The sequence below is a fragment of the Peromyscus leucopus genome, chromosome 1 (genome assembly GCF_004664715.2).
Source record: "Peromyscus leucopus breed LL Stock chromosome 1, UCI_PerLeu_2.1, whole genome shotgun sequence".
NCBI lineage: Eukaryota > Metazoa > Chordata > Mammalia > Rodentia > Cricetidae > Peromyscus > Peromyscus leucopus.
The window spans coordinates 138,830,860-138,850,027 of record NC_051063.1 but is presented as its reverse complement, the minus strand read 5'-3'; the positions used below and the strand labels follow the sequence as shown (position 1 = coordinate 138,850,027).

At 47.5% G+C, this 19,168-nt stretch overlaps 1 protein-coding gene across 2 annotated transcripts in view; it reads right to left on the bottom strand.

The window, feature by feature from the left end:
* Positions 1 to 19,168, bottom strand: part of Slco3a1 (solute carrier organic anion transporter family member 3A1) — a 289,209-nt gene that overhangs the window by 66,071 nt on the left and 203,970 nt on the right. For both annotated transcript variants that reach the window (XM_028893279.2, XM_028893281.1), the window contains exons 3-4: positions 14,664 to 14,762; positions 1,844 to 2,107 (exon numbers count right to left, since the gene is read on the bottom strand). In XM_028893279.2, coding sequence (XP_028749112.1) covers positions 1,844 to 2,107; positions 14,664 to 14,762 — 363 coding nt within the window. The remainder of the gene's footprint in view (positions 1 to 1,843; positions 2,108 to 14,663; positions 14,763 to 19,168) is intronic.

Genomic DNA, 19,168 nt, shown 5'->3' with positions numbered 1-19,168 from the left:
ATCATTACTCATGGAGGTGTGTTCACACAGATATCATGCTTGAACCACTTCTGATCTAGTGAGTTCCAACTCGTTGACCCAAAGGCATACTTCTCAGCCTAGGCCAATTACTCAGGGCTCATCTTGACTTTGATTTGTCCTCTCTTGCTGCATGCCTCCTCTATTGAACTATCAGTTCTAGGCCACAGGCCACTTAACCATGGCCATGTTCCTAGCTCTTAGCAGGGACTTCCTGAATGGAGTAGATGAAGCAGGGTGGCTGAACCTTAGCCCATGAACTCTGAAATTGTGACAGCCTATAGCTCAAGACCCAGCTGAGCTCTGTCTTCCACCCCCTTCTACAGGTCTATCACTCCCTGTGCCACTGGCTGTCTTTGATGGCTTGCGGATGAGGTCTATAACGGCCTAGCTGGTTCTTTTCTATCTTTGAATACCCAGAGCCAAAAGGGAGTTGTCTACAACTATGGTTTGTGGGAGACAGAACTGTCACCTGGACAAAGAAAGATCTGGAAAGGTTGCCACGACTGAGGGTCAGGGTACTCTCTTGCCAGATCTACTCTGATGCCAGCCTGATAGATTATTGTGGGTCTGGGCCTTGGAACTACGGTCAACTGTGCTCTAAAGATAACAGCAGGTATCACTTTCCAGCTGGCTGGGGACTTCTGGAATTTACCAGTTTTGAAGGTAGAGGTAATTTACAGCCTTCTTGAGGGGGTGGTCCCAGCTAAGGCAACCCCCAAGAACACACACTAGCTGGACTTCTCACCTACTGCTGCATTCAGAGCTTGAAAAGAGGAATTTTTAGGCCATCAGTTGGCTCACAGCACTTGTAGGTACAGACAGAGAACATGGGACCAGACACGACATCAGGTTATTAAATTAGTGTCTTTTCAGAAATAGCACAGACTCGTTCGGCTCCTCATGGACTCACCGGTTTGATTAAGTGTCTCTGCAGACAGGGCTTTTGTTCTCAGGACGATGCTGTGATAGAAGAACTGTGCACAGTCTTAAACTTGGGGAAGCATGGCGGGGAGAAGGGAGCAAGCTTACAGCCAGTGCGGAGTGAGACAGTGAAGGACCATGGGGTCCGTCAGAGCCTGGGATTATCAGGCACATGCCACAGATGCCCCTCATCCTACAGGTGCTCACCTTGACTTTGATTTCACCTCTGGGCAATGCCGAGTGGTGCCCCAGAATGTGGCCCACGTGGCTGCGCAAGGCTGGTTTCCAAGGGGTGACTGTCCACCCACTGTCCATCCACGGCGGCTTCTCTGAGAGGAGGTACATCAGCCTACCTCATGCCCAGGCACCTGCAGGTACCTGCAGCCAACCGCTCATGTGTAAACCCCATGTGTAGCTCTGTGTGTGTGTGTGTGTGTGTGTGTGTGTGTGTGTGTGTGTGTGTGTGTGTGTGAGATAGGCATAGAGCAGCCTGAGGCTGCTGGGCTATATTCTACTTCACTGTTATCTTCTCTGCTTTTAAGGGACCCAGCCAAAGATGGAAACAACCCAGAAAATACCTGTCTGGATTGACATCGTTATGTGCACGTTGCCATTTTGTCAGAAAAGCTGCATTCATTGTTTTTTTATTTCTCTTCTAAAAAGGTGTAGAGCTTTGCCGCACCCCCAAAATGAGACTTTGTATATTAATCACCAGGGTTTCATCAACAAACGGTGGCCATCTTACTTTTGCATTCACTACGTGTGTCCGGTCATAAGTTCAGCGCAAGGTTTGTGTGGCCAATTATGTAAAACACTGAAATCCCCCAGTGGCCACCCTTTGCCTCACCCCATCACCAAATCCCCATTGTTCTGACCACCCAGTTCAGTTCTGGCCACTCACCTCTCAGCTGCTGGAAACAGGAGGCACTGCTGTCTGGCTCCAGGGGGTGTCTCAGGACCCCATTGCTGGGCTTGGGCCTCTCATATTCTCTTTCGGGGAGCATGGCCTGCTCACTCTCCATGGCGGGGTCTGAGTGTGGGGGCAGGGACTGGGGGAACCCAAACATCAAGAGGGACGAGAAGAAGAGCAAGGCACCGCAGAGCAGAAAGCCGCCCCACCAGGCTCCGATCCAGCGCGGGTCGTCTGGAGTGATGTCCAGGTTACCTGAGAACAGAAAGGACAGTTTAGTGCATAGGGGCAGGTGGGCTGTGAGCACTCTGCTGGAAGAGACACGTCCACTGCATAGAGTTCAAGGGCTGGAGCATGGATGCGGTGGGGGTGGGGCTCTGGGCTGGGAAACTGTCTGTTCCATGTCAGTTTCTCCCATCAGTGGGGACCGAGCATGTTTCCCCCTTAATTTCCTTGTCTGTTCTGTGCTTATAATCTGTCTAAACAAAAACAGTGAGGAGCCAGACAGCCGAGGCAGGCTGGAATTGACTCATCTCACTGCATTGCCAAGCTGAGTTCACAAAAACACAAGCAAATATTCACTATCCAAGGGTAGACTGTCACTAGGTGTATGCTCTCTCACCTGAAACGGTTTGTCTGAAATTTCATCCCATCCCTCACGGCACAGAGGAAGTCAGTCAGGTTCATAACTAAAAGGGGTAGGTGCAGAATGCAATTCAAGGAAATGGATGCCCAGGACGCTTGGATTAAAATCTTGCCTTTCTGGAGACTTTCCGATCGCTATGCCTCAGTTTACTAATCTGCAAACGTCGATGATGACAGCTCCTACCTTGCAGAGTCATTAGTAAGGGCCAGAAAACCACACCAGACATGTGTTCGCATACTTGGCGATGCCAATCTGTCATTTATGGTGGGGCCCTTTGTCCCCAAGATTCTACTGGCTAGGCTGACTCAAGTCCTGAGGGTGGCCCTTGGCTTGGCCCCAGCCCTCCACCAGAAAGCTCTGGCACAGCTCCAGTGCTCAAAGGCACCATGTATATTTCGAGCAGTTTGGCTGCGTGGATCAGGTGGCTTGGTACCAGCACTTCTTTGATTTGTCAACGGAAGTCCTGGGAAAGGAACGGGAACTGCAGCTTGTTCCCTGGTGTTCACTCTGCTCTTTACAGCTGCCCTGCAAAGTGGTATGTCCAGGTGGGCTCCCTAGAAATGTCTTTTTGATGCTCAACCATGCTTCCAGAACCCAAAAGGAGATTCTTGGGGGCCTGGGCAATAGTAGGTGAGGCAAGAAAAATAGGGCTGCAGGCTGGGACCAGATGGATGGGCAGCTGGGGGAAGGAAGAGTGATGATTGCAGGCACCAGATGAGCATTTTGCCATTTGTAAAGTGCCCACTCCAAGCCTCTTAATGACAACACCAGCTATCACTTTCCCAGGGTTTCCTTTGCAGCAGGAGTCACACACAGCACTCCTTGTTGTTTCAGTGAATTTTCCCTATAAGCCTTGAAAAGAGGGTCTTGTATCCTCTCCATTTGGTGTGGAAACTGAGGCTTAGAAAGCCTAGGTTCTTTGCTCATGTTCCCAAGCGCAGCTTGGAACACAGAGGTCTTCACACAAAGGCCCCCATACTCCGTAGGGTACCACTCTTTAGATTTCTTTTTAGTCATCCGTAGTCACCTGGCCTTTGTGATCCCTGGAGAAGCTGGGAGAACATTAGATTCCTGTATTCTGTGCAACGGGCCCATGGCTAGCAATTGCTCTGGTTATGTGCAAATTGGCTTTGGGGTGCTCAGTGGCCCTCACCACGCTAACATGTACCAGTTGCTTTTGCATACCCATGTGCTGGAGAGGAGAGTGAGTGCTTGAGCTGCAGAAGGCTGGGGGTGGGGTGGGGGTGCTGAATCCCAGCTCTGCAGCTCACCAGTCTTAGCAACCCCCAGCCTTTTCATCATTTGTGAAATAAAGCTGCCACCCCTGGAGTGGTTGTAAGGATGAAAGGTAACACGCAAGAACCCCTTGGCACACGCGGGCTCTCTGGATATGGCAGCTCTTATCCCCCTTCTGTTTCTAAGTATATGAATGGGCATTTCCATGTGTGGGTTTTATTTTTAAACAGTATGCCAGGGTACGGGAAATCTCAAGGTGATCCTGGAAGCATCTTCATGCAAATGAGGGAAGAGAAAAGGAAGTACAATCGCCTGGGGTAGCTGAATAGGGCTGTTTTCACTAGTCACTCACTGTGTTTCTTCACCTGCTGCCAAGCAGCGGAGGAAAACAAAGAGGAAGGGAGCCGCCACTGTCTACAGGCTCCAGATGTGAGCAAAGACAGAGACATCCTGGCAGTCGTCGGAGGGGAACAAAATCAGGGCTGTGGAGAAAGCCACGGGAAATCAGTGATTCTCTTGGATGTGTGAGAAAACATCCCGGGGAGGCGGGCTGGCACCGGCTACATGAGCTGTCTCTGTCCTCTTCTTCCCTGTGGGCATGCATATACAAAGCCGACTGTCTGTTCAAGCACTGAAAGTCAGCAAGGAACATGTCACCTGGGTCAAAACCATAGCACACCGGCCGTTCGGGTCAGGCCAGAAGAGGCTCATGTGAAGGTACGTGGAAGGCAGGATTCACAAAACCATGGTTGGCTTTCTGGGGACCCCTCCTCTCTTCATTTTAGTTACTCAGGACATTGTGGCAGGAGAGAGACGGCACACTGAGGGGACACCACTCGGCTTCGGAGTGTGCACGGGGGAGGCTCAGTGACACTCTGACTTAGGAAGACAGAGACAGGCTTGAACCTGTCTCAGAGACTCCTCCACCGGTGTCTCCACCAAACAATAGCGCGTTGTATAAATGCATGTGTGCCTAGAGGTGCCTCCTGTGTGGGTGCATGAATGTGCCTGGAGAGGCCAAGGCCAACCTCAGCTATGACTCTTCTGGAACTAGCCACTCTGTATTGTGAGTCAGAATCTCTCATTGACCTGCAGCCCACCAACTTGCCTATGCAGGCTGGTCAGCCAGCTCCAGGGATTTTCTCGTCCCCACCTCTCCAGAGCTGGAGTCACAGCATGCAACACTTTTGCATGTGGATCTGGGGTTGAATTCATGTCCTCAGACCTGTGGGCCAAGAGCTTTACCAACTGAGCTCTCCCTCAGACTCCTCAAATAATGTTTTTATGAGGAATTCGGGCTACTTAACAGTGGAAAAAAAAAAAAAAAACCTCTCGCTACTTGCATGGCAATTGTCAATGCTCAGAAGACATTGTTCTCAAATAGCTGATATTGAGAAAGACTTCTTTGTGTGTGTGCTGGCAAAGAAGCAAATGGAGGATGTCATTAACATCTGGATTTGGACCAGCTCTTCTGGATACAAAGAGTATATGTCCCTGATTTGTGAAGTGTGGCCACATACTAGAGTTTTACAGAGGAAAAAGTGAGCAGAGGAACACGCGTCACTTCTGTCTGTGACTACGCATGTGCTGGTGTGTGGTTCCCATGCTTCTTCTCCCCGAGAGGAATGCATGAATGGGGCTACAGTGAACACCATGTCCCCATTGACCTGCTTTGGATACTTGGCAGGAACAAGAAATAAACTTCTACCATTCTAAGCCACAGTTTTGGGGATATATCTGTTACTGCAGCATGTTCTAGCCTATCCTGACTACTACAAATGGCTTGGGAAATAGACACCTTTCTCTGTACTGACAGCAGTCTGGGGTTGGGGTGGGGGTAGGGCGTAAGGACAGCAAAAGTGCTGTTTCAGGTAGGAAGTAGGGGCAAAGCTTGAGAACCTATTTATTTTTCTTTCTGTTTCCAGTTTCCCGTATTGACTTTAAAATCTTAGCCTGTTGTTTGAAGGTGGCTGTTTGCAAGATGTCCAGAACAAACGGGAAAGCGCCAATCTGTCTCATTTACCCAGATACATCAATACAGCAATGAAACAAGAGGGATGATGGAAGCTGTGGATCAGAATAGAGTGGGAGGCGGGATCTCAGGCTCAGGGGACTGGAGGGCTGAGGTGCGACATGGGGGGAGGGGGAGCAGGGTAGACAGAGAAAGCTCTCTGCTGCCACTTGTCTGCCCTTGGTCCCTCCAGGAGCTGGGAAGACACAGATTTCATTCTCAGGGTGGTTCAGTCACTCAGAAGGGCAAGGCTTTAGAAAAAGCTGAAACCACAGCTCTGTCTGCTAGCTGTGCCTGTACAGGATATGTCCATCATGAGACGGGCACAGTTGGGGACTCTCCTTGCAAGTGTCCCTCTTTAGAAGACCCATTTGTTTTATTTGTGTGTGTGGTTTCATATGCTTTGTGTGCATGTGTGTTTTATGTGTGTTTTTTTGCATGGACAGGAAGGTGTGAGTCCATGTGCCCCTGTGGAGGCCAGAACATCATGCTCAGGTGTCTTTCTCTGCTGTTTTTTATTCTTTATCGCCTTGAGACAGGGCCTCCCTCTCACTGACCTGGAAGCTCACCACTTTGGCTAGGCTGGCTGGCTACCATGCTCTGGGGGGGGGGGGGGGACCTGTGTCTCTGCCCTCCACTGCCCTCCACTTCTGCGGCTCTGGACCCTTGCACAGCCATGCCTCGCTTCTTCACATGGGTGCTAGGGATTCGAACCCAAGTCCTTAAGCTCACAAAGAAAGCCTACTACCCAATATGCCATCTCTCCAGCCCCCATGTCCACTTCTCTAAGTGTTTTATTTTGGCATCTGGCTGCTGGGCCACTTTGATTGTTTTCTAGTTCTGTTGAACAAAGTGAGCAAGCTGCTAACAGCTGTTCGTCACTTCTGCAAAGAGCAAGCAACTACAAGGGGCCTATCAGGACTTCGTCCCCATTTTCAAGGTAGGAAATCGGGAGGAACAGGAAGAAGCCAGCATCCAACTCATTAACAGGCCTACCCATGAGACCGCGAGAAGAGTGGGTCAAAGCAAATTGGGGACAGTCACTTCTTTCTCTTGGGCCATGCGGGTGTGTGAGGGCCATTATGGCCCCCAAGGCATTTTTAGGTTCACGGACCTATTTGCTTAACCTACGTTATCAGACTCTTGCTATGGGACTCGGGAATTCCAAGAGTATCATTAAGTTACAAACCCAATTAGAAAGTGGAGGCAGGGACGGTGTGGAACATTGCAGATCCCAGCCATCCAGCTCATCGGTCCAAATGGGAGGGATGCGGCTGCAAAGCTAGTCCTCTCACGAGGCAGAGCAGGAGCTCAGCGGGTGACCTTTCCCCACCAGCACACAGGCTATGGCATCTTGTGGCAGCTACGGACACCATGCAGCTGTCTGCAGGGCCAACTGATACTGCTGCGAGCATTCCTTCCAACAAGTGTCTGATAACGTAGGTTAAGCGAATCGGAGTGCTGAGGAGGTTAGACCCACCCGGGGAGGTGTCTATGGATGGGAGGGGCAGCCTTCTGGTTAAGTTCAGGTTTCAAGGAGACCAGTTGCTAGGCTGAAAGGAAGAGCTGGGAGTCGGGGCTGCGAGCATGCCGGATCCCTCAGTCACTGCAGACTGCTAGAGGACCTCTCGGACACCGCACTCACTGTATCTCACCTTCATGGCAGGCATCCCATGTGCTAGACATTGTCTGGGCACTCTGCATGGTTCTCTTGCACTAGCCACACACAGGCTCAAGAGGAAGGATGGCTGCCCTAGGGTCACAGAACTCAAGGGGAGTGTTGTCTTAGTTAGGGTTTCTATTGCTGCAATGAAACATCATGACCAAAAACCAAGTTGGGGGAGGAAAGGGTTTATTTGGCTTACACTTCAGCCTTGCTGAAGGAAATCAGGACAGGAACTCAAACAGGGCAGGATCCCGGAGGCAGGAGCTGATGCAGAGGCCATGGAGGGGAGCTGCTTACTGGCTTCTGTCCCATGGCTTGCTCAGCCTACCTTCTTATAGAACCCAGGACCACCTGCCCAGGAATGGCATTACCCACCATGGGCTGGGCCTTCCCCTACTGATCACTGAATGAGAAAATGCCTTACAGCTGGATCTCATGGAGGCATTTCCTCCACGGAGGCAGTATCCTCTGATGACTCTAGCTTGTGTCAAGTTGATACACACAAAGCCAGCCAGTACAAGTGTGGTCTGGTATCTTACTCTGTAGACCAGGCTGGCCTTGAACACCTAGAGATCTGGTTACCTGTTTCTCAAGTGCTGGCATTAAATGCATGTGCCACACTGCCCGAGGGGTCTGGAATCTTGTCCACTACAAACACCTCATCAAACAGAAGCTAGACTCCCAAGTTCAAAAGGAGACAGCACATGTGCACCTTTCAGAACGGTTTAATCATGGCAGCTGCTGTTCTTAATCTCCCCATAATAAACCCACACTGCCAATACTGGTCAACGCAATGATTAGGGGTATACCCCGAAACCAAGTCCTTCCTTCAAGGTTCTGCTCTCTTTGAATTGTAGCTTGACCAAGATACTATAAAAAAGAAATTCTGAAAGTCTCATCATTTTCCTCCAGCACTCACAGGAAGAATCTATTTGCTTTAAGAGGGACGGATAGAGCCACATGGGATCAGACACAGATGAAAAGCAACAGCCTGTGAGTCCCGTGCCTAAGCCGGGCCAGATGAGCCTCTGGGCCAGCTGTCTGTCCCCACCTGCTCTAGGGGATCTTCTCCTAGACTGCTGGCTCCTTCCTACAAGCAACCTGCTCCCCTACAAGCAACCTGCTCCCCTGCACCCGCAGCTGCGCTCACCCACAGGTCGCTGTAGTCCACTTTTCCTCGCAATGCATCTTTGGCCACTGCCAGGTCAGGGGAAAGGACACGTCTCCTCCATCTGTTCCACAGCACAGGCCTTCCATGGTTGCCTTTGCCACCTCCACACAAACTCCAGGCCAGCCATTGCCTTCCCTGCCCTCTCCCCAACGCCAGATTTCAGAGATTCCTGTGTGGCTATGTGTGCAGGTATTCATGTAGACTGTCACATTCCTGTATCTACGGTGAGCAGCCCTAAAGAAGAGCTATTTCAGGAGGCGAGGACAAGATGGTGGTGGTGGGGGGGCTTAAAGGACAGAGCATTCCTGCCTCAAAACACAGCCCCAATGCACCCAAACATGATAAGGTTCGGCCACAAGATCGAAAACAATAAAAATTGCTTGGAAAGGAGATTTTTTTTTTTTCCTGGCTGACTCCCTGAAAGAATTAGAGATACTCTTCTTCCCTCTAGTGGTCAGAATCAGCATTGTCCTTCAGGTATCCCCAGGAAGAAGCAGACATCCTCCTTAGCAACAGTTCCCTGTCACCTGTGCCCAGGAAGGTGGCCAACAGTAATATGCCCAGACTGTAAAAATAGTGTCCATCTGAGGTATGTATGGGAGACATCAATGACAACAAGCCTAGAAGTGTGGAGGAGGCCGCCTTACCTCTCACAGGGCTTAGGAGAGCAAGCAGAGATGATGAGAACAATAAGGGGTCTACCTTGGAAAGTGGGGGGCCTATGGGAACACAGGCTAAGTGCTCCCAGATACTACTCTACCCACGGTTACTCCAGGCACTGAGACAGGAGGCTCTTTCATGGAGTCTGTGGGAGAGGGGATCATGAATGGGAAAGGTCTGCCGAGTGGCTCAGGAGACTTGGGTTTGGTGGGGTTCTTCCCCTTCTCAGTCTGAGATGCAGGCTCCTCATTAACATAGTGAAAGGTTTGAAATGGGAGCATTCCCCTCCAAACCTCTTGCTGCCCTGGATTTTGCTGCCTTTTAGTACAGTGGGAGCTAACTTTTCTGTCTGGATGAGACGGCAGCTGACTTTTCATATAGTGTGCCCCTTAGCAGTCCATCCTTGCTCTCTAGGAGTGGGCTTCTAAGGACCAGGCTCCTGGAAAACAGGAGCATCTAATCCCTTCTTGAACAGGCCTAGTGCTTGACAGGAATAAATAAAGAAGGCCGTATCTGATTTTATTTTCTCCTTGAAAATTGGTAACATCATTAACGACAAGTAAATATATCAGTGGGATTAATGGAGTGAATCACAGAGCAACTTGATTGGATTTAAGACCACATTATTTCTTTGGGGTGAATTAGTAAATTTAGCACTGTCAAGAGATGATGGATTGGGAACCCGGGGACTGAGAGTTCTTATTGATCCTGAGAACAGATCAGCTCAAGAGGCAGCTACAATAGCTCCCACCCTCCGCCTACAGAGAGAGAAAGGAGATGTGGCTTTATTACTGATGGAACTATGCAGAAATCCTGTGTTCTCTTTCAGATGATGGCTGCGATACTTGTGAATACATGGGTCGGGCAGATCTGGGGTAATGCCCCTGTGGTGGTTTAAATCAATCGGCTCCCCGAGGCCCATAGGGAGTGGCACTATTAGGAGCTGTGGTTTTGTTGGGGTAGGTGTGGTTTTGTTGGGGTAAGTGTGTCACTAAGGGCTGGGCTTTGAGGTCTCAGAAGCTCAAGCCAGGTCTACTGGCTCACTGTCTCTTCCTGTTGTTTGCAGATCCAGATGTAGAACTCTCAGCTACCTCTCCAGCACCATGTCTGTCTGCACGCCAGCATACTTCCCACCATGATGATAATGGACTAAAGCTCTGAACTGTAAGCCAGGCCCAAATAAATGTCTTTCTTTATAAAAGCTGCCACAATCATGGTGTCTCTTCACAGTAACAGAAACTCCAACTAAGACAACCCCCCAAATCCCTGCCTCCACCTAGAATTCATATTCTTGTATAAGAATCCTTCTGCTTAAGTGTGGGCCTGTGTGATCGGCAGCTGTTTTCTAGCAAAGAGTGATGGAGACATAACATGATGTCACCGCAAGACTAGTTTACAAAATACGGTGGCTCCTTCACAGACTTGGAAAAAAAATACTCAACTTCATATGGAAAAACAAAAGACCCAGGATAGCTAAAAGAATCCTGTATAATAAAGCAACCTCTGAAGGCATCACCATCCCTGACCTCAAGCTCTACTATAGAGCTATAGTAATAAAAACAGCTTGGTACTGGTATAAAAACCGACATACGGACCAATGGAATCAAATTGAAGACCCTGACATTAATTCATGCACATGTGAACACTTGATTTTTGAGCAAGAAGCCAAAACTATACAATGGAAAAAAGAAAGTATCGTCAACAAATGATGCTGGCATAACTGGATGTCAATATGTAAAAGATTACAAATAGATCCATACCTGTCACCATGGACAAAACTCAAGTCCAAGTGGATCAAAGACCTCAACATAAATCCAGTTACACTAAACTTAATAGAAGAGAAAGTAGGAAGTACTCTTGAACACACTGGCATCGGAGATCACTTCCTAAATATAACTCTAGCAGCACAGACACTGAGCACAACAATTAATAAATGGGACCTCTTGAAACTGAGAAGCTTTTGTAGGGCAAAAGACATGGTTAATAAGACAAAAAGATAGCCTACGAATGGGAAAAGATCTTCACCAACCCCACATCTGACATAGGACTGATCTCCACAATATATAAAGAACTCAAGAAACTAGACATCAAAGCACTGAACAGTCCAATTAAAAAATGGGCTAAAGAGCTAAACAGAGAATTCATAAAACAAGAATCACAAATGGCTGAAAGACATTTAAAGAAATGCTCAACATCCTTAATCATCAGAGAAATGCAAATCAAAACGACTCTGAGATACCACCTTACACCTGTCAGAATGGCTATGATAAAAAACACTAATAACAGTCTATGTTGGAGAGGATGCGGAGCAAAGGGAACACTTCTCCACTGTTGGTGGGAATGTAAACTTGTACCACTATTGTGGAAATCAGTATGGTGGCTTCTCAGAAAATTGGGAATCAAACTACCTCAAGACGCAGCCATACTACTCTTGGGCATATACCCAAGGAATTTTCAGTCATACCACAAAGAAACATGCTCAACTATGTTCATAGCAGCACTATTTGTAATAGCCAGAACCTGGAAACAATCTAGATGCCCGTCAACTGAAGAATGGATTAAGAAAATGTGGTACATATACACAATGGAGTACTACTCAGCAGAGAAAAACAATGACATCATGAAATTTGCAGGCAAATGGATGGAACTAGAAAAAATCATCCTGAGTGAGGTAACCCAAACCCAGAAGGACAAACATTGTATGTACTCACTCATAAGTGGATTCTAGGTATAAAGCAAAGAATAATCAGACTGCAACCCACAGAACCATGGAGGCTTTATAGCAGGGGGGACCCTAGGATGACTGTGGCTTATAATAAGTTTTGGTTTTACTCAATTACTGAGCAAGCCTCAATGAAACATTTCACTATTAAGATAAGAATTTATACTGTATCAAGCTGATAACAGAAAAATAAATAAATTAAAAAAGAAGTGTCCATGATGAGTCACTCTACACGTGGTGCCATTGCTATGGACTTGCTTTGGTGAGAAATAAGGATAGGACAGTGAGCATCACTTCTCATCACAGGCATTAGGGACCAACATATACCTTGTAAGGCTGTTGGCTTCCTGCCTGGAGACTATAAACACTGGAATCAGGATAAAAATTTGTGGGCCTGGGTCCCAGAGTGACCATGGTGAGCAAACCCTTTCCAACCCCACTCTGTTTTGAACAGGTTATCTACACAATTTTTAGCACATCCAGTCACTTAAATTTGAGGACTATTTGTCACAACAGTCACGATGGTCAATGGCCACTGCTAACTTGATGGGATGTACCGGGGAGACCAGCCTCTGGGAATGCCTGTGAGGGGTTATCTAGACTGGGTTAACTGAGGTGGGACAATCCACCCATGGTGGGTAACAGCAGCATTCCCATGGTTGGGGTTCTGGCATGAATTGAAAAGGATGAATTTGTGATGCTTTTCTGCCCTCTAGTGGTAGCAGGGAGCAACAACCCTCAAGAACCTTTAGAGGTTGGCTGAAGAAAATGAGATCCATTTTCAGGCTTATTCAGCTGTAAAGGATAACAAAACACAGCAAATGGACAGATCTGGAAATAATCATCGTGAGTAAGGTAACTCAAGCCCAATAAGACAAACGCTATGTTCTTTCTCCTTTGTAGGTTCTAGATTTGAAAGCTTAGATTATGTGTGTTTAAACTGGAGTACCCATAGAAGTCTGAAAACCAGAAAGGGGCTCTGGGAAGATTTCAAGGCGTGAAACGTAATTTGATGGACATGACAAGGCTGTTGTACACATGATCTCAATGGCCAAGGCTACATACACAACACATGCACAAGATCAAGGGAGACAAAACCACATGATGTCCTGCTCTTAGCTGAGAAGCTACTGGCAACCAATGGAGGCTTGGAAGAAGGAGTAGTTTTCGTCGGGTGTGTGGCCCCTGCAAGGCTACCCATGCTCTAGCAGGTGGTCCTACACTCACACACATACAACAGCATTAGATGGACTCAGTGAGTCAGAAGGGAGAGAGAGTGTGCATGTGAGGAAGGGAGGGGGAAGTGGTGGATGTGGGAGGAGCTAGAGGGAGAGAGAGAACAGGGGGTGGATTTGATTCATACAGATGTTATACAGATGCATGAAGTCTTCAATTAAAAAAAAAGCCCCCCTACCAAGAGGGCAGAAAACCACCCAAAGCTAAGCATGATGGCTCACTGCTCTCCGCTTCCCAACTACAGCTGCAATGTGGTCAGCAGCCTCCCACTCCCCGCTGCCATGTCTTCCCGACCACAGTGGACTTCTCAGTTATAAGCCAAACTAAAGTTTTCCTCTCCCAAGATGCTTCTTGTCAAGTGTTCTACTTTGCTTTTCTGTTGCTGAGATGAAACAGTTATTTATTTTTTTCCTCTTACATTTGGTGACCGTCCATCACTGAGAGAAGTCAGGCCAGAAACTCAAGATAGGAACCTGGAAGCAGATGGCATGGAAGAGTGCTGCTATCTGCTCACGCCCAGGCCCACACCCAGTAACCTTTCTTACAGGGCCCAGGCCAACCTACCTAGGGATGGAACTGCCCACAGTGGGCAGAGCCCTCCTAGATCAGGTAGCCATCAAGAAAGCGTCCCATGGACATGCCTCCAATTTGGTGGAGGCAATTTCTCAGTGGAGGTTCCTTCTTCCCAGGTGTGTTAAGTTCACAACCAAGATTAATCATCACGTGAGGTATTTGGTCTCAGCAATGAGACCAGTAACTAAAAAGAACAATATCATTTACCCTAACAGTCACCCAATTTCATTTCAGAATCACAGGTGGGAAGCCCAGGGCATCTGAGAAACATATGCCCTCTTTCTATTAAGAACACAGCAATTTTTGCTTAAGATAGTTTTATTTTTATTTATATTTTGCACATGTCTGTGTAGTATGTGGGTATGCCTGTCTGTGTGTGTGTGTGTGTGTGTGTGTGTGTGTAGTGTGTATATGTGTGTGTAGTGTGTATATGTATATGTGTATGTGTGTGTAGTGTGTATATGTATATGTGTATGTGTGTGTGTGTGTGTGTATACACCTTTGGAAGACGGGGCCTTGTGGTAAAAGTTAGATTGTGTGGAATGCCTTTGAAGAGGATATGGGAACCCTGGCTTCTTCCTCTCTCTTCCTATCACAGCCACCTTGGAGTAAAAATCTGCCCCACTTTATGCTCTCCATCATCAAGTGGTATCTTACCCAGAAGCCCCCAAACAACATGTCAACCAAACATGGACTCAGACCATGTGCCAGAACAAGCCCTTCTTCATTTTCACTTGACTGTCTCAGGCATGTTTGTCACAGTCACAGAAAGATGAGCAGCACGAGAATATTGCTTAGTGTTTATGGAGTCTTAGAACCCGAGGCTAACAACTCCTTCACGAGAGTGGGAATGTTTGTGGGGTGCTTAGCAATGAAGATCTGGTCCTTACTTGTGTCGATGAAGACAGCATCCACATAGATTTTGGTACAGAAAGAGCCCAGAATAAATCCACAGGCTGGTCCAAATACCAACATCGTGAACAGGATTCCTGAAAGAAGAAAACAAAAAGTTAGGTTAAAACACAAAAGCCCTTCAAGGAGCAAAATCACCAAAGGTCAAAGAGATGATCTTACATTGGCCAGGTAAGACACCTGGTTATTACAAATGACAATATGAAGAGCTAGTCCAGACATCACAGAGGGGACATCAGTGCTTTTCATCTTTGAGAACGCCAGGAGAATACTGCGTATCATGCTGGAATTCCACAGGATTCTGTTTTAGATTTTATTGTTGTTTTAAATCATGTGTATCCGTGTGGATATATTCATGTGAGTGCTGTGGCCTCAGAGGTGTGGAGGAGGACATTATATCCCCTGGAGCTGGAGTTAGAGGCGGCTGTGAGCCAACTGATTGATGTACATGCTGGGGAACACACCTGGACCCTCTGCAAGAGAAGCGAGCGTTGCTAACCACTGAGCCATCTCTCCAGCTCCTCTCCAGGAATTCCAGAGGTGGCTCTAACAAGGTATTCACAGGCCCAATCTCTCTTACCTTTAGAGGACTTTGAGCCACATCAATCAGAAATACTAAAATGATCCAAATCTGGCAGTAAGTAGTTTTCCTACCATTAAGAAATCTGATGGGGAGGGGTGCTGGGGAGATGGCTCAGTGGGCAGAGCGCCCCAGCATAAATATAAGGACCCACATTTGGATCCTTAGGACTAATGTATATGCCAACCGTGGCAGCCAGCCAGTAATCCCAATATCGGAAGGTCAGGACGTAAAGATCCCCGCAGCTCATTAGTTAGTTACCCAGCCCAGCTTAGTGGGTGAGATCAAGCTTCAGTGAGACACAGTGGCTCAGAAAAGATGTAGAGCAACCAGGGAAGATGATGTCCCCTGATGCCACCCTCTAGCCTCCACATGCACATATATACATGTGCACAGACACCTGCACATGCACCCCCCCTGTGCACACACACTCAATACACACACACACACACACACACACACACACACACACTCACCACAAAAAGAATTTTGAAAGGATTTTTACAACTCTGTTTTTACATTCATTTTAGCTATACCCCCTCCTTCCATCTGGTCTTTCTTTCTTTTTTTTTTTTTTTTTTTTTTTTTTTTTTTTTGCTAAGATTCTAGGTACTCATACAAACTCAAGAATTCTTGGGAAGTGAGAAAAATCCAATCCACAAATGATTTTCAAATGCAGCCAAATATTTATAATCTCTAAACACAATAAATATGAAAACCCACGCAAGAGTATACATCGAGAACAAGTAACTAGACATTGGATAACTTCAGTTTCGCCACCCCCACTGTGGAATCATGGTCCATGGTTGTTCAGGACTCAAGCCTGTCTGTGGACCTGAGATGATGGCAGGCCTTGGCTGTGCATTTAGTTACCTGGAGACTGTAGTACACAAGCTTTACACAAAACTTTTGGCTCGCTTTTGGAAAAGCACAGACCATGTCCCTAAACTAAAACTCAAAGGCTATAACTGCTTAATTCAGTTTCAATCTCAGAGACATATTCTGAGCACTGACCATCCCCCAGCCATGTGGATAAAGAGGAAAGTGGCAGTCCCTCACGACAGAGACAGTTATCAGATAGGGACAGCCAGGAACTCATGCCCAAGTAGATGGTCTGGAACAGTGGGTCCCAGCAGGCCTACCTGGGAATCAGTGTCACGATGGGAACCCAAGCTCACACGCAGGAGGACACATCTGTCTACTGACTGACTCCCTCAGAGGTGGGGCTCAGAGTACGCGGTTCACTGGGGAGTGTGCCTTGTATAGGTTCATTTTATCCTCTACCATTCTCATTAGCCACTCAGCTTCCGGCTCACCGTGAAGCCAGCAGCTCTGCCCTGCCACGCCCTTCCGCCATGGCAGTCTGCTACAACACAGGCTTAAAATCAATAGAACCAAAGAACGTGGACCAAGACCTCTGAAAAACACGAGCCAAATAAATCCTTTGTCCACCAAGTTGTTTGCCCAGGCATTTCGTCATAGCGATGCAAACTGGCTCACATGCTCACAAAGCTCCTTCCAGGAGCCAAGCACTAACCTCAGGCTTTGAGACTCAGTACCAAACTTCAGACGGTTAAGGACCCTGGTCGTCATGGAGCTCACTGACTTACAGGAGGGGCCTCAAAGAAAACTCCAGAAGCTATAGACCCAAGTTCAAATGTTTCTAAGTATTTGGCAATGGAAATTAGGTCTTTACAAATAGGAGCCCAGAGCCCCAGAGCAATCACTTGATTTTGGCCCCATAGACAGTCAGACAGACACAATGAAAAATAATGTTTTGTATCACAAGAATGGACTGCTAGAAAGAAATTAATCTGTTTCAAAATACCCGAAGGACAGCAACAGACCCCAGATCTCACAGCTATTCATATTTAAGGGCAAGTTTTAAAAGGGAAACATGTTAACTTTGGAAAGGAACAGTGTCTACAGAACCAGCACGCCAGTCCGCTTTGTCACATTGCAGATAGATTATGATAGCCTAACAAAGAATGGTGTGTGTGTGTGTGTGGGTGGGGGCAGGCAGTGGCAGAGAGAGAAAAGAGAGGTACAGGGATGGACTCCAGGGCTGGTGAATGATAGACTAGTACTCTACCACTGTGGTACATCCCTAGCCTCTCTGGGGGCCAAGTGACTCCTCCTCAGAAAGATATCATAGTAAGTTAACAGCAAGCTGGTTTTGAAAATTTTTCTATGGACAGCCCAATAATATGAAGTGGGAAGGGTCCTCTCACATCAGGAGGCATGAGGTCTCAGATGGAGCAGGGCTCTGGATCCTTAGGGAAAGCTGAAGGTATTAGGCACAAGGGTCTCACAGAAAGTTACTTGTGAATTTGTTTCCCCCGGCTCTCCTTTCATCATGGTGTGTGTGTGTGTGTGTGTGTGTGTGTGTGTGTGTGTGTGTGTGTGTGTTTTAATTTTAGCAAAACTATCTCAAAATGATACCTGGCTGTAGCATCCCTGTGAGGAACAGGTGGTCCTGGTCCAGAGGGGAATGGTTTTGCTGGTCTTTTACATTTGTGGCTCACGAGTGCCCTCTGCTGTCTCTCTGGTGTCTATACAGCACAGGAAGGGCATGCTGTTGAAGAGCCTGAGAAAGGAAGCCAGGAAACCACCAAGGCAGAGTGGCCTCTGTCTCTGACCCTGTCTAACCCAACCACTTCACAACTCCAGTCCCCTGCAATCCCTTCAATGATTGAAAGAGGAAGTGTGTGGATAGATGTGCTCTCAAACGCTCCGTACTGTGTCTGCAGCATGCAACCCACAGATCACAAGCAAAGGACCAGAAGCCAGGACTCCCCATCTAGTTAGCGAACCGCCCAGGTGAGGGGTGAGGACTGGTTAGCCTGGGTTGAAACCCCAGATCTACTATTTTCTATCCTCACAAGAGCTCACTTGCTCCTCTGGTGTTGCCAAGGGCGGTGGATGCTACCCTTGCTTTCTAGTGGTGATAAGCCCGGAAAGAGGAAGAGGTCATCAGGAGGGAATGAAGGATGCTGGTGGCGAAGCTGTGACCTCCTTAAATTAGTGGACACCTGCAGTTGACAAACTGGATGCTGAGGGACCATGAGCCCCGCCCCCCACGAACTCAGAGGATACTATAGAATAACTTTTTGAAAGCAGTTTCATTTATTATTTTATGTGTATGTGTCTGTGCCTAAGTGTATCACATGCATGCAAGTGCCAAAGTAGGTCAGAAGAGGGCATCAGATAACCTGGAATTGCAGTTACAAGTGGAAGTGAGTCACCAGCCATCCTGCATGTTTGGACCCAAACTCAGGTCCTCTTCAAGAGCAGGAGTGCTCTTGACTGCTGAGCCAACTTCCCAGATCCATGGCTTCAGCACCGGCTCACACGTCTCTTTCTTATGATTTTCAATTGTTTCTTTTTGTTTTCAGCATCAAAGATTTATTTTATTTATTTTCTTTTCTTTTTGAAATTACAGTATAGTTACATCATTTCCCTCTTCCCTTTGCTCCCTCCTAACCCTCCCATACACCCTTCCTTGATTTCTTTCACATTCATGTCCTCTTTTTAAAAATTGTTAAGTGTGTGTGTCTGTGTGTGTATGAGTCTCTGTGTGTGTCTATGTGTGTATGAGTCTCTGTGTGTGTCTATCTGTGCATGTGTGTGTGTCTATGTGTGTATGTGTGTGTGTCTGTGTCTCTCTGTGTGTATGACATCCCGTCTTTGAGAACTGAGTTTTCTGTAGTTGCCGAGAAGGAAAGCACCCATGGAAATCAGTTACGGGGAGGAACTGAAGGTAGCAGGTTCTGAACGGATTCTTGGCTCAGAGGAGCCCTGTAGCTCCCTAAAGGGACACTCGGCAATTGTTAGAGATCAGGACAACTGAAAGACAACTTTTTTTTCTCTCATTGTCAAACAATTACTATGTTGTTTGGATAT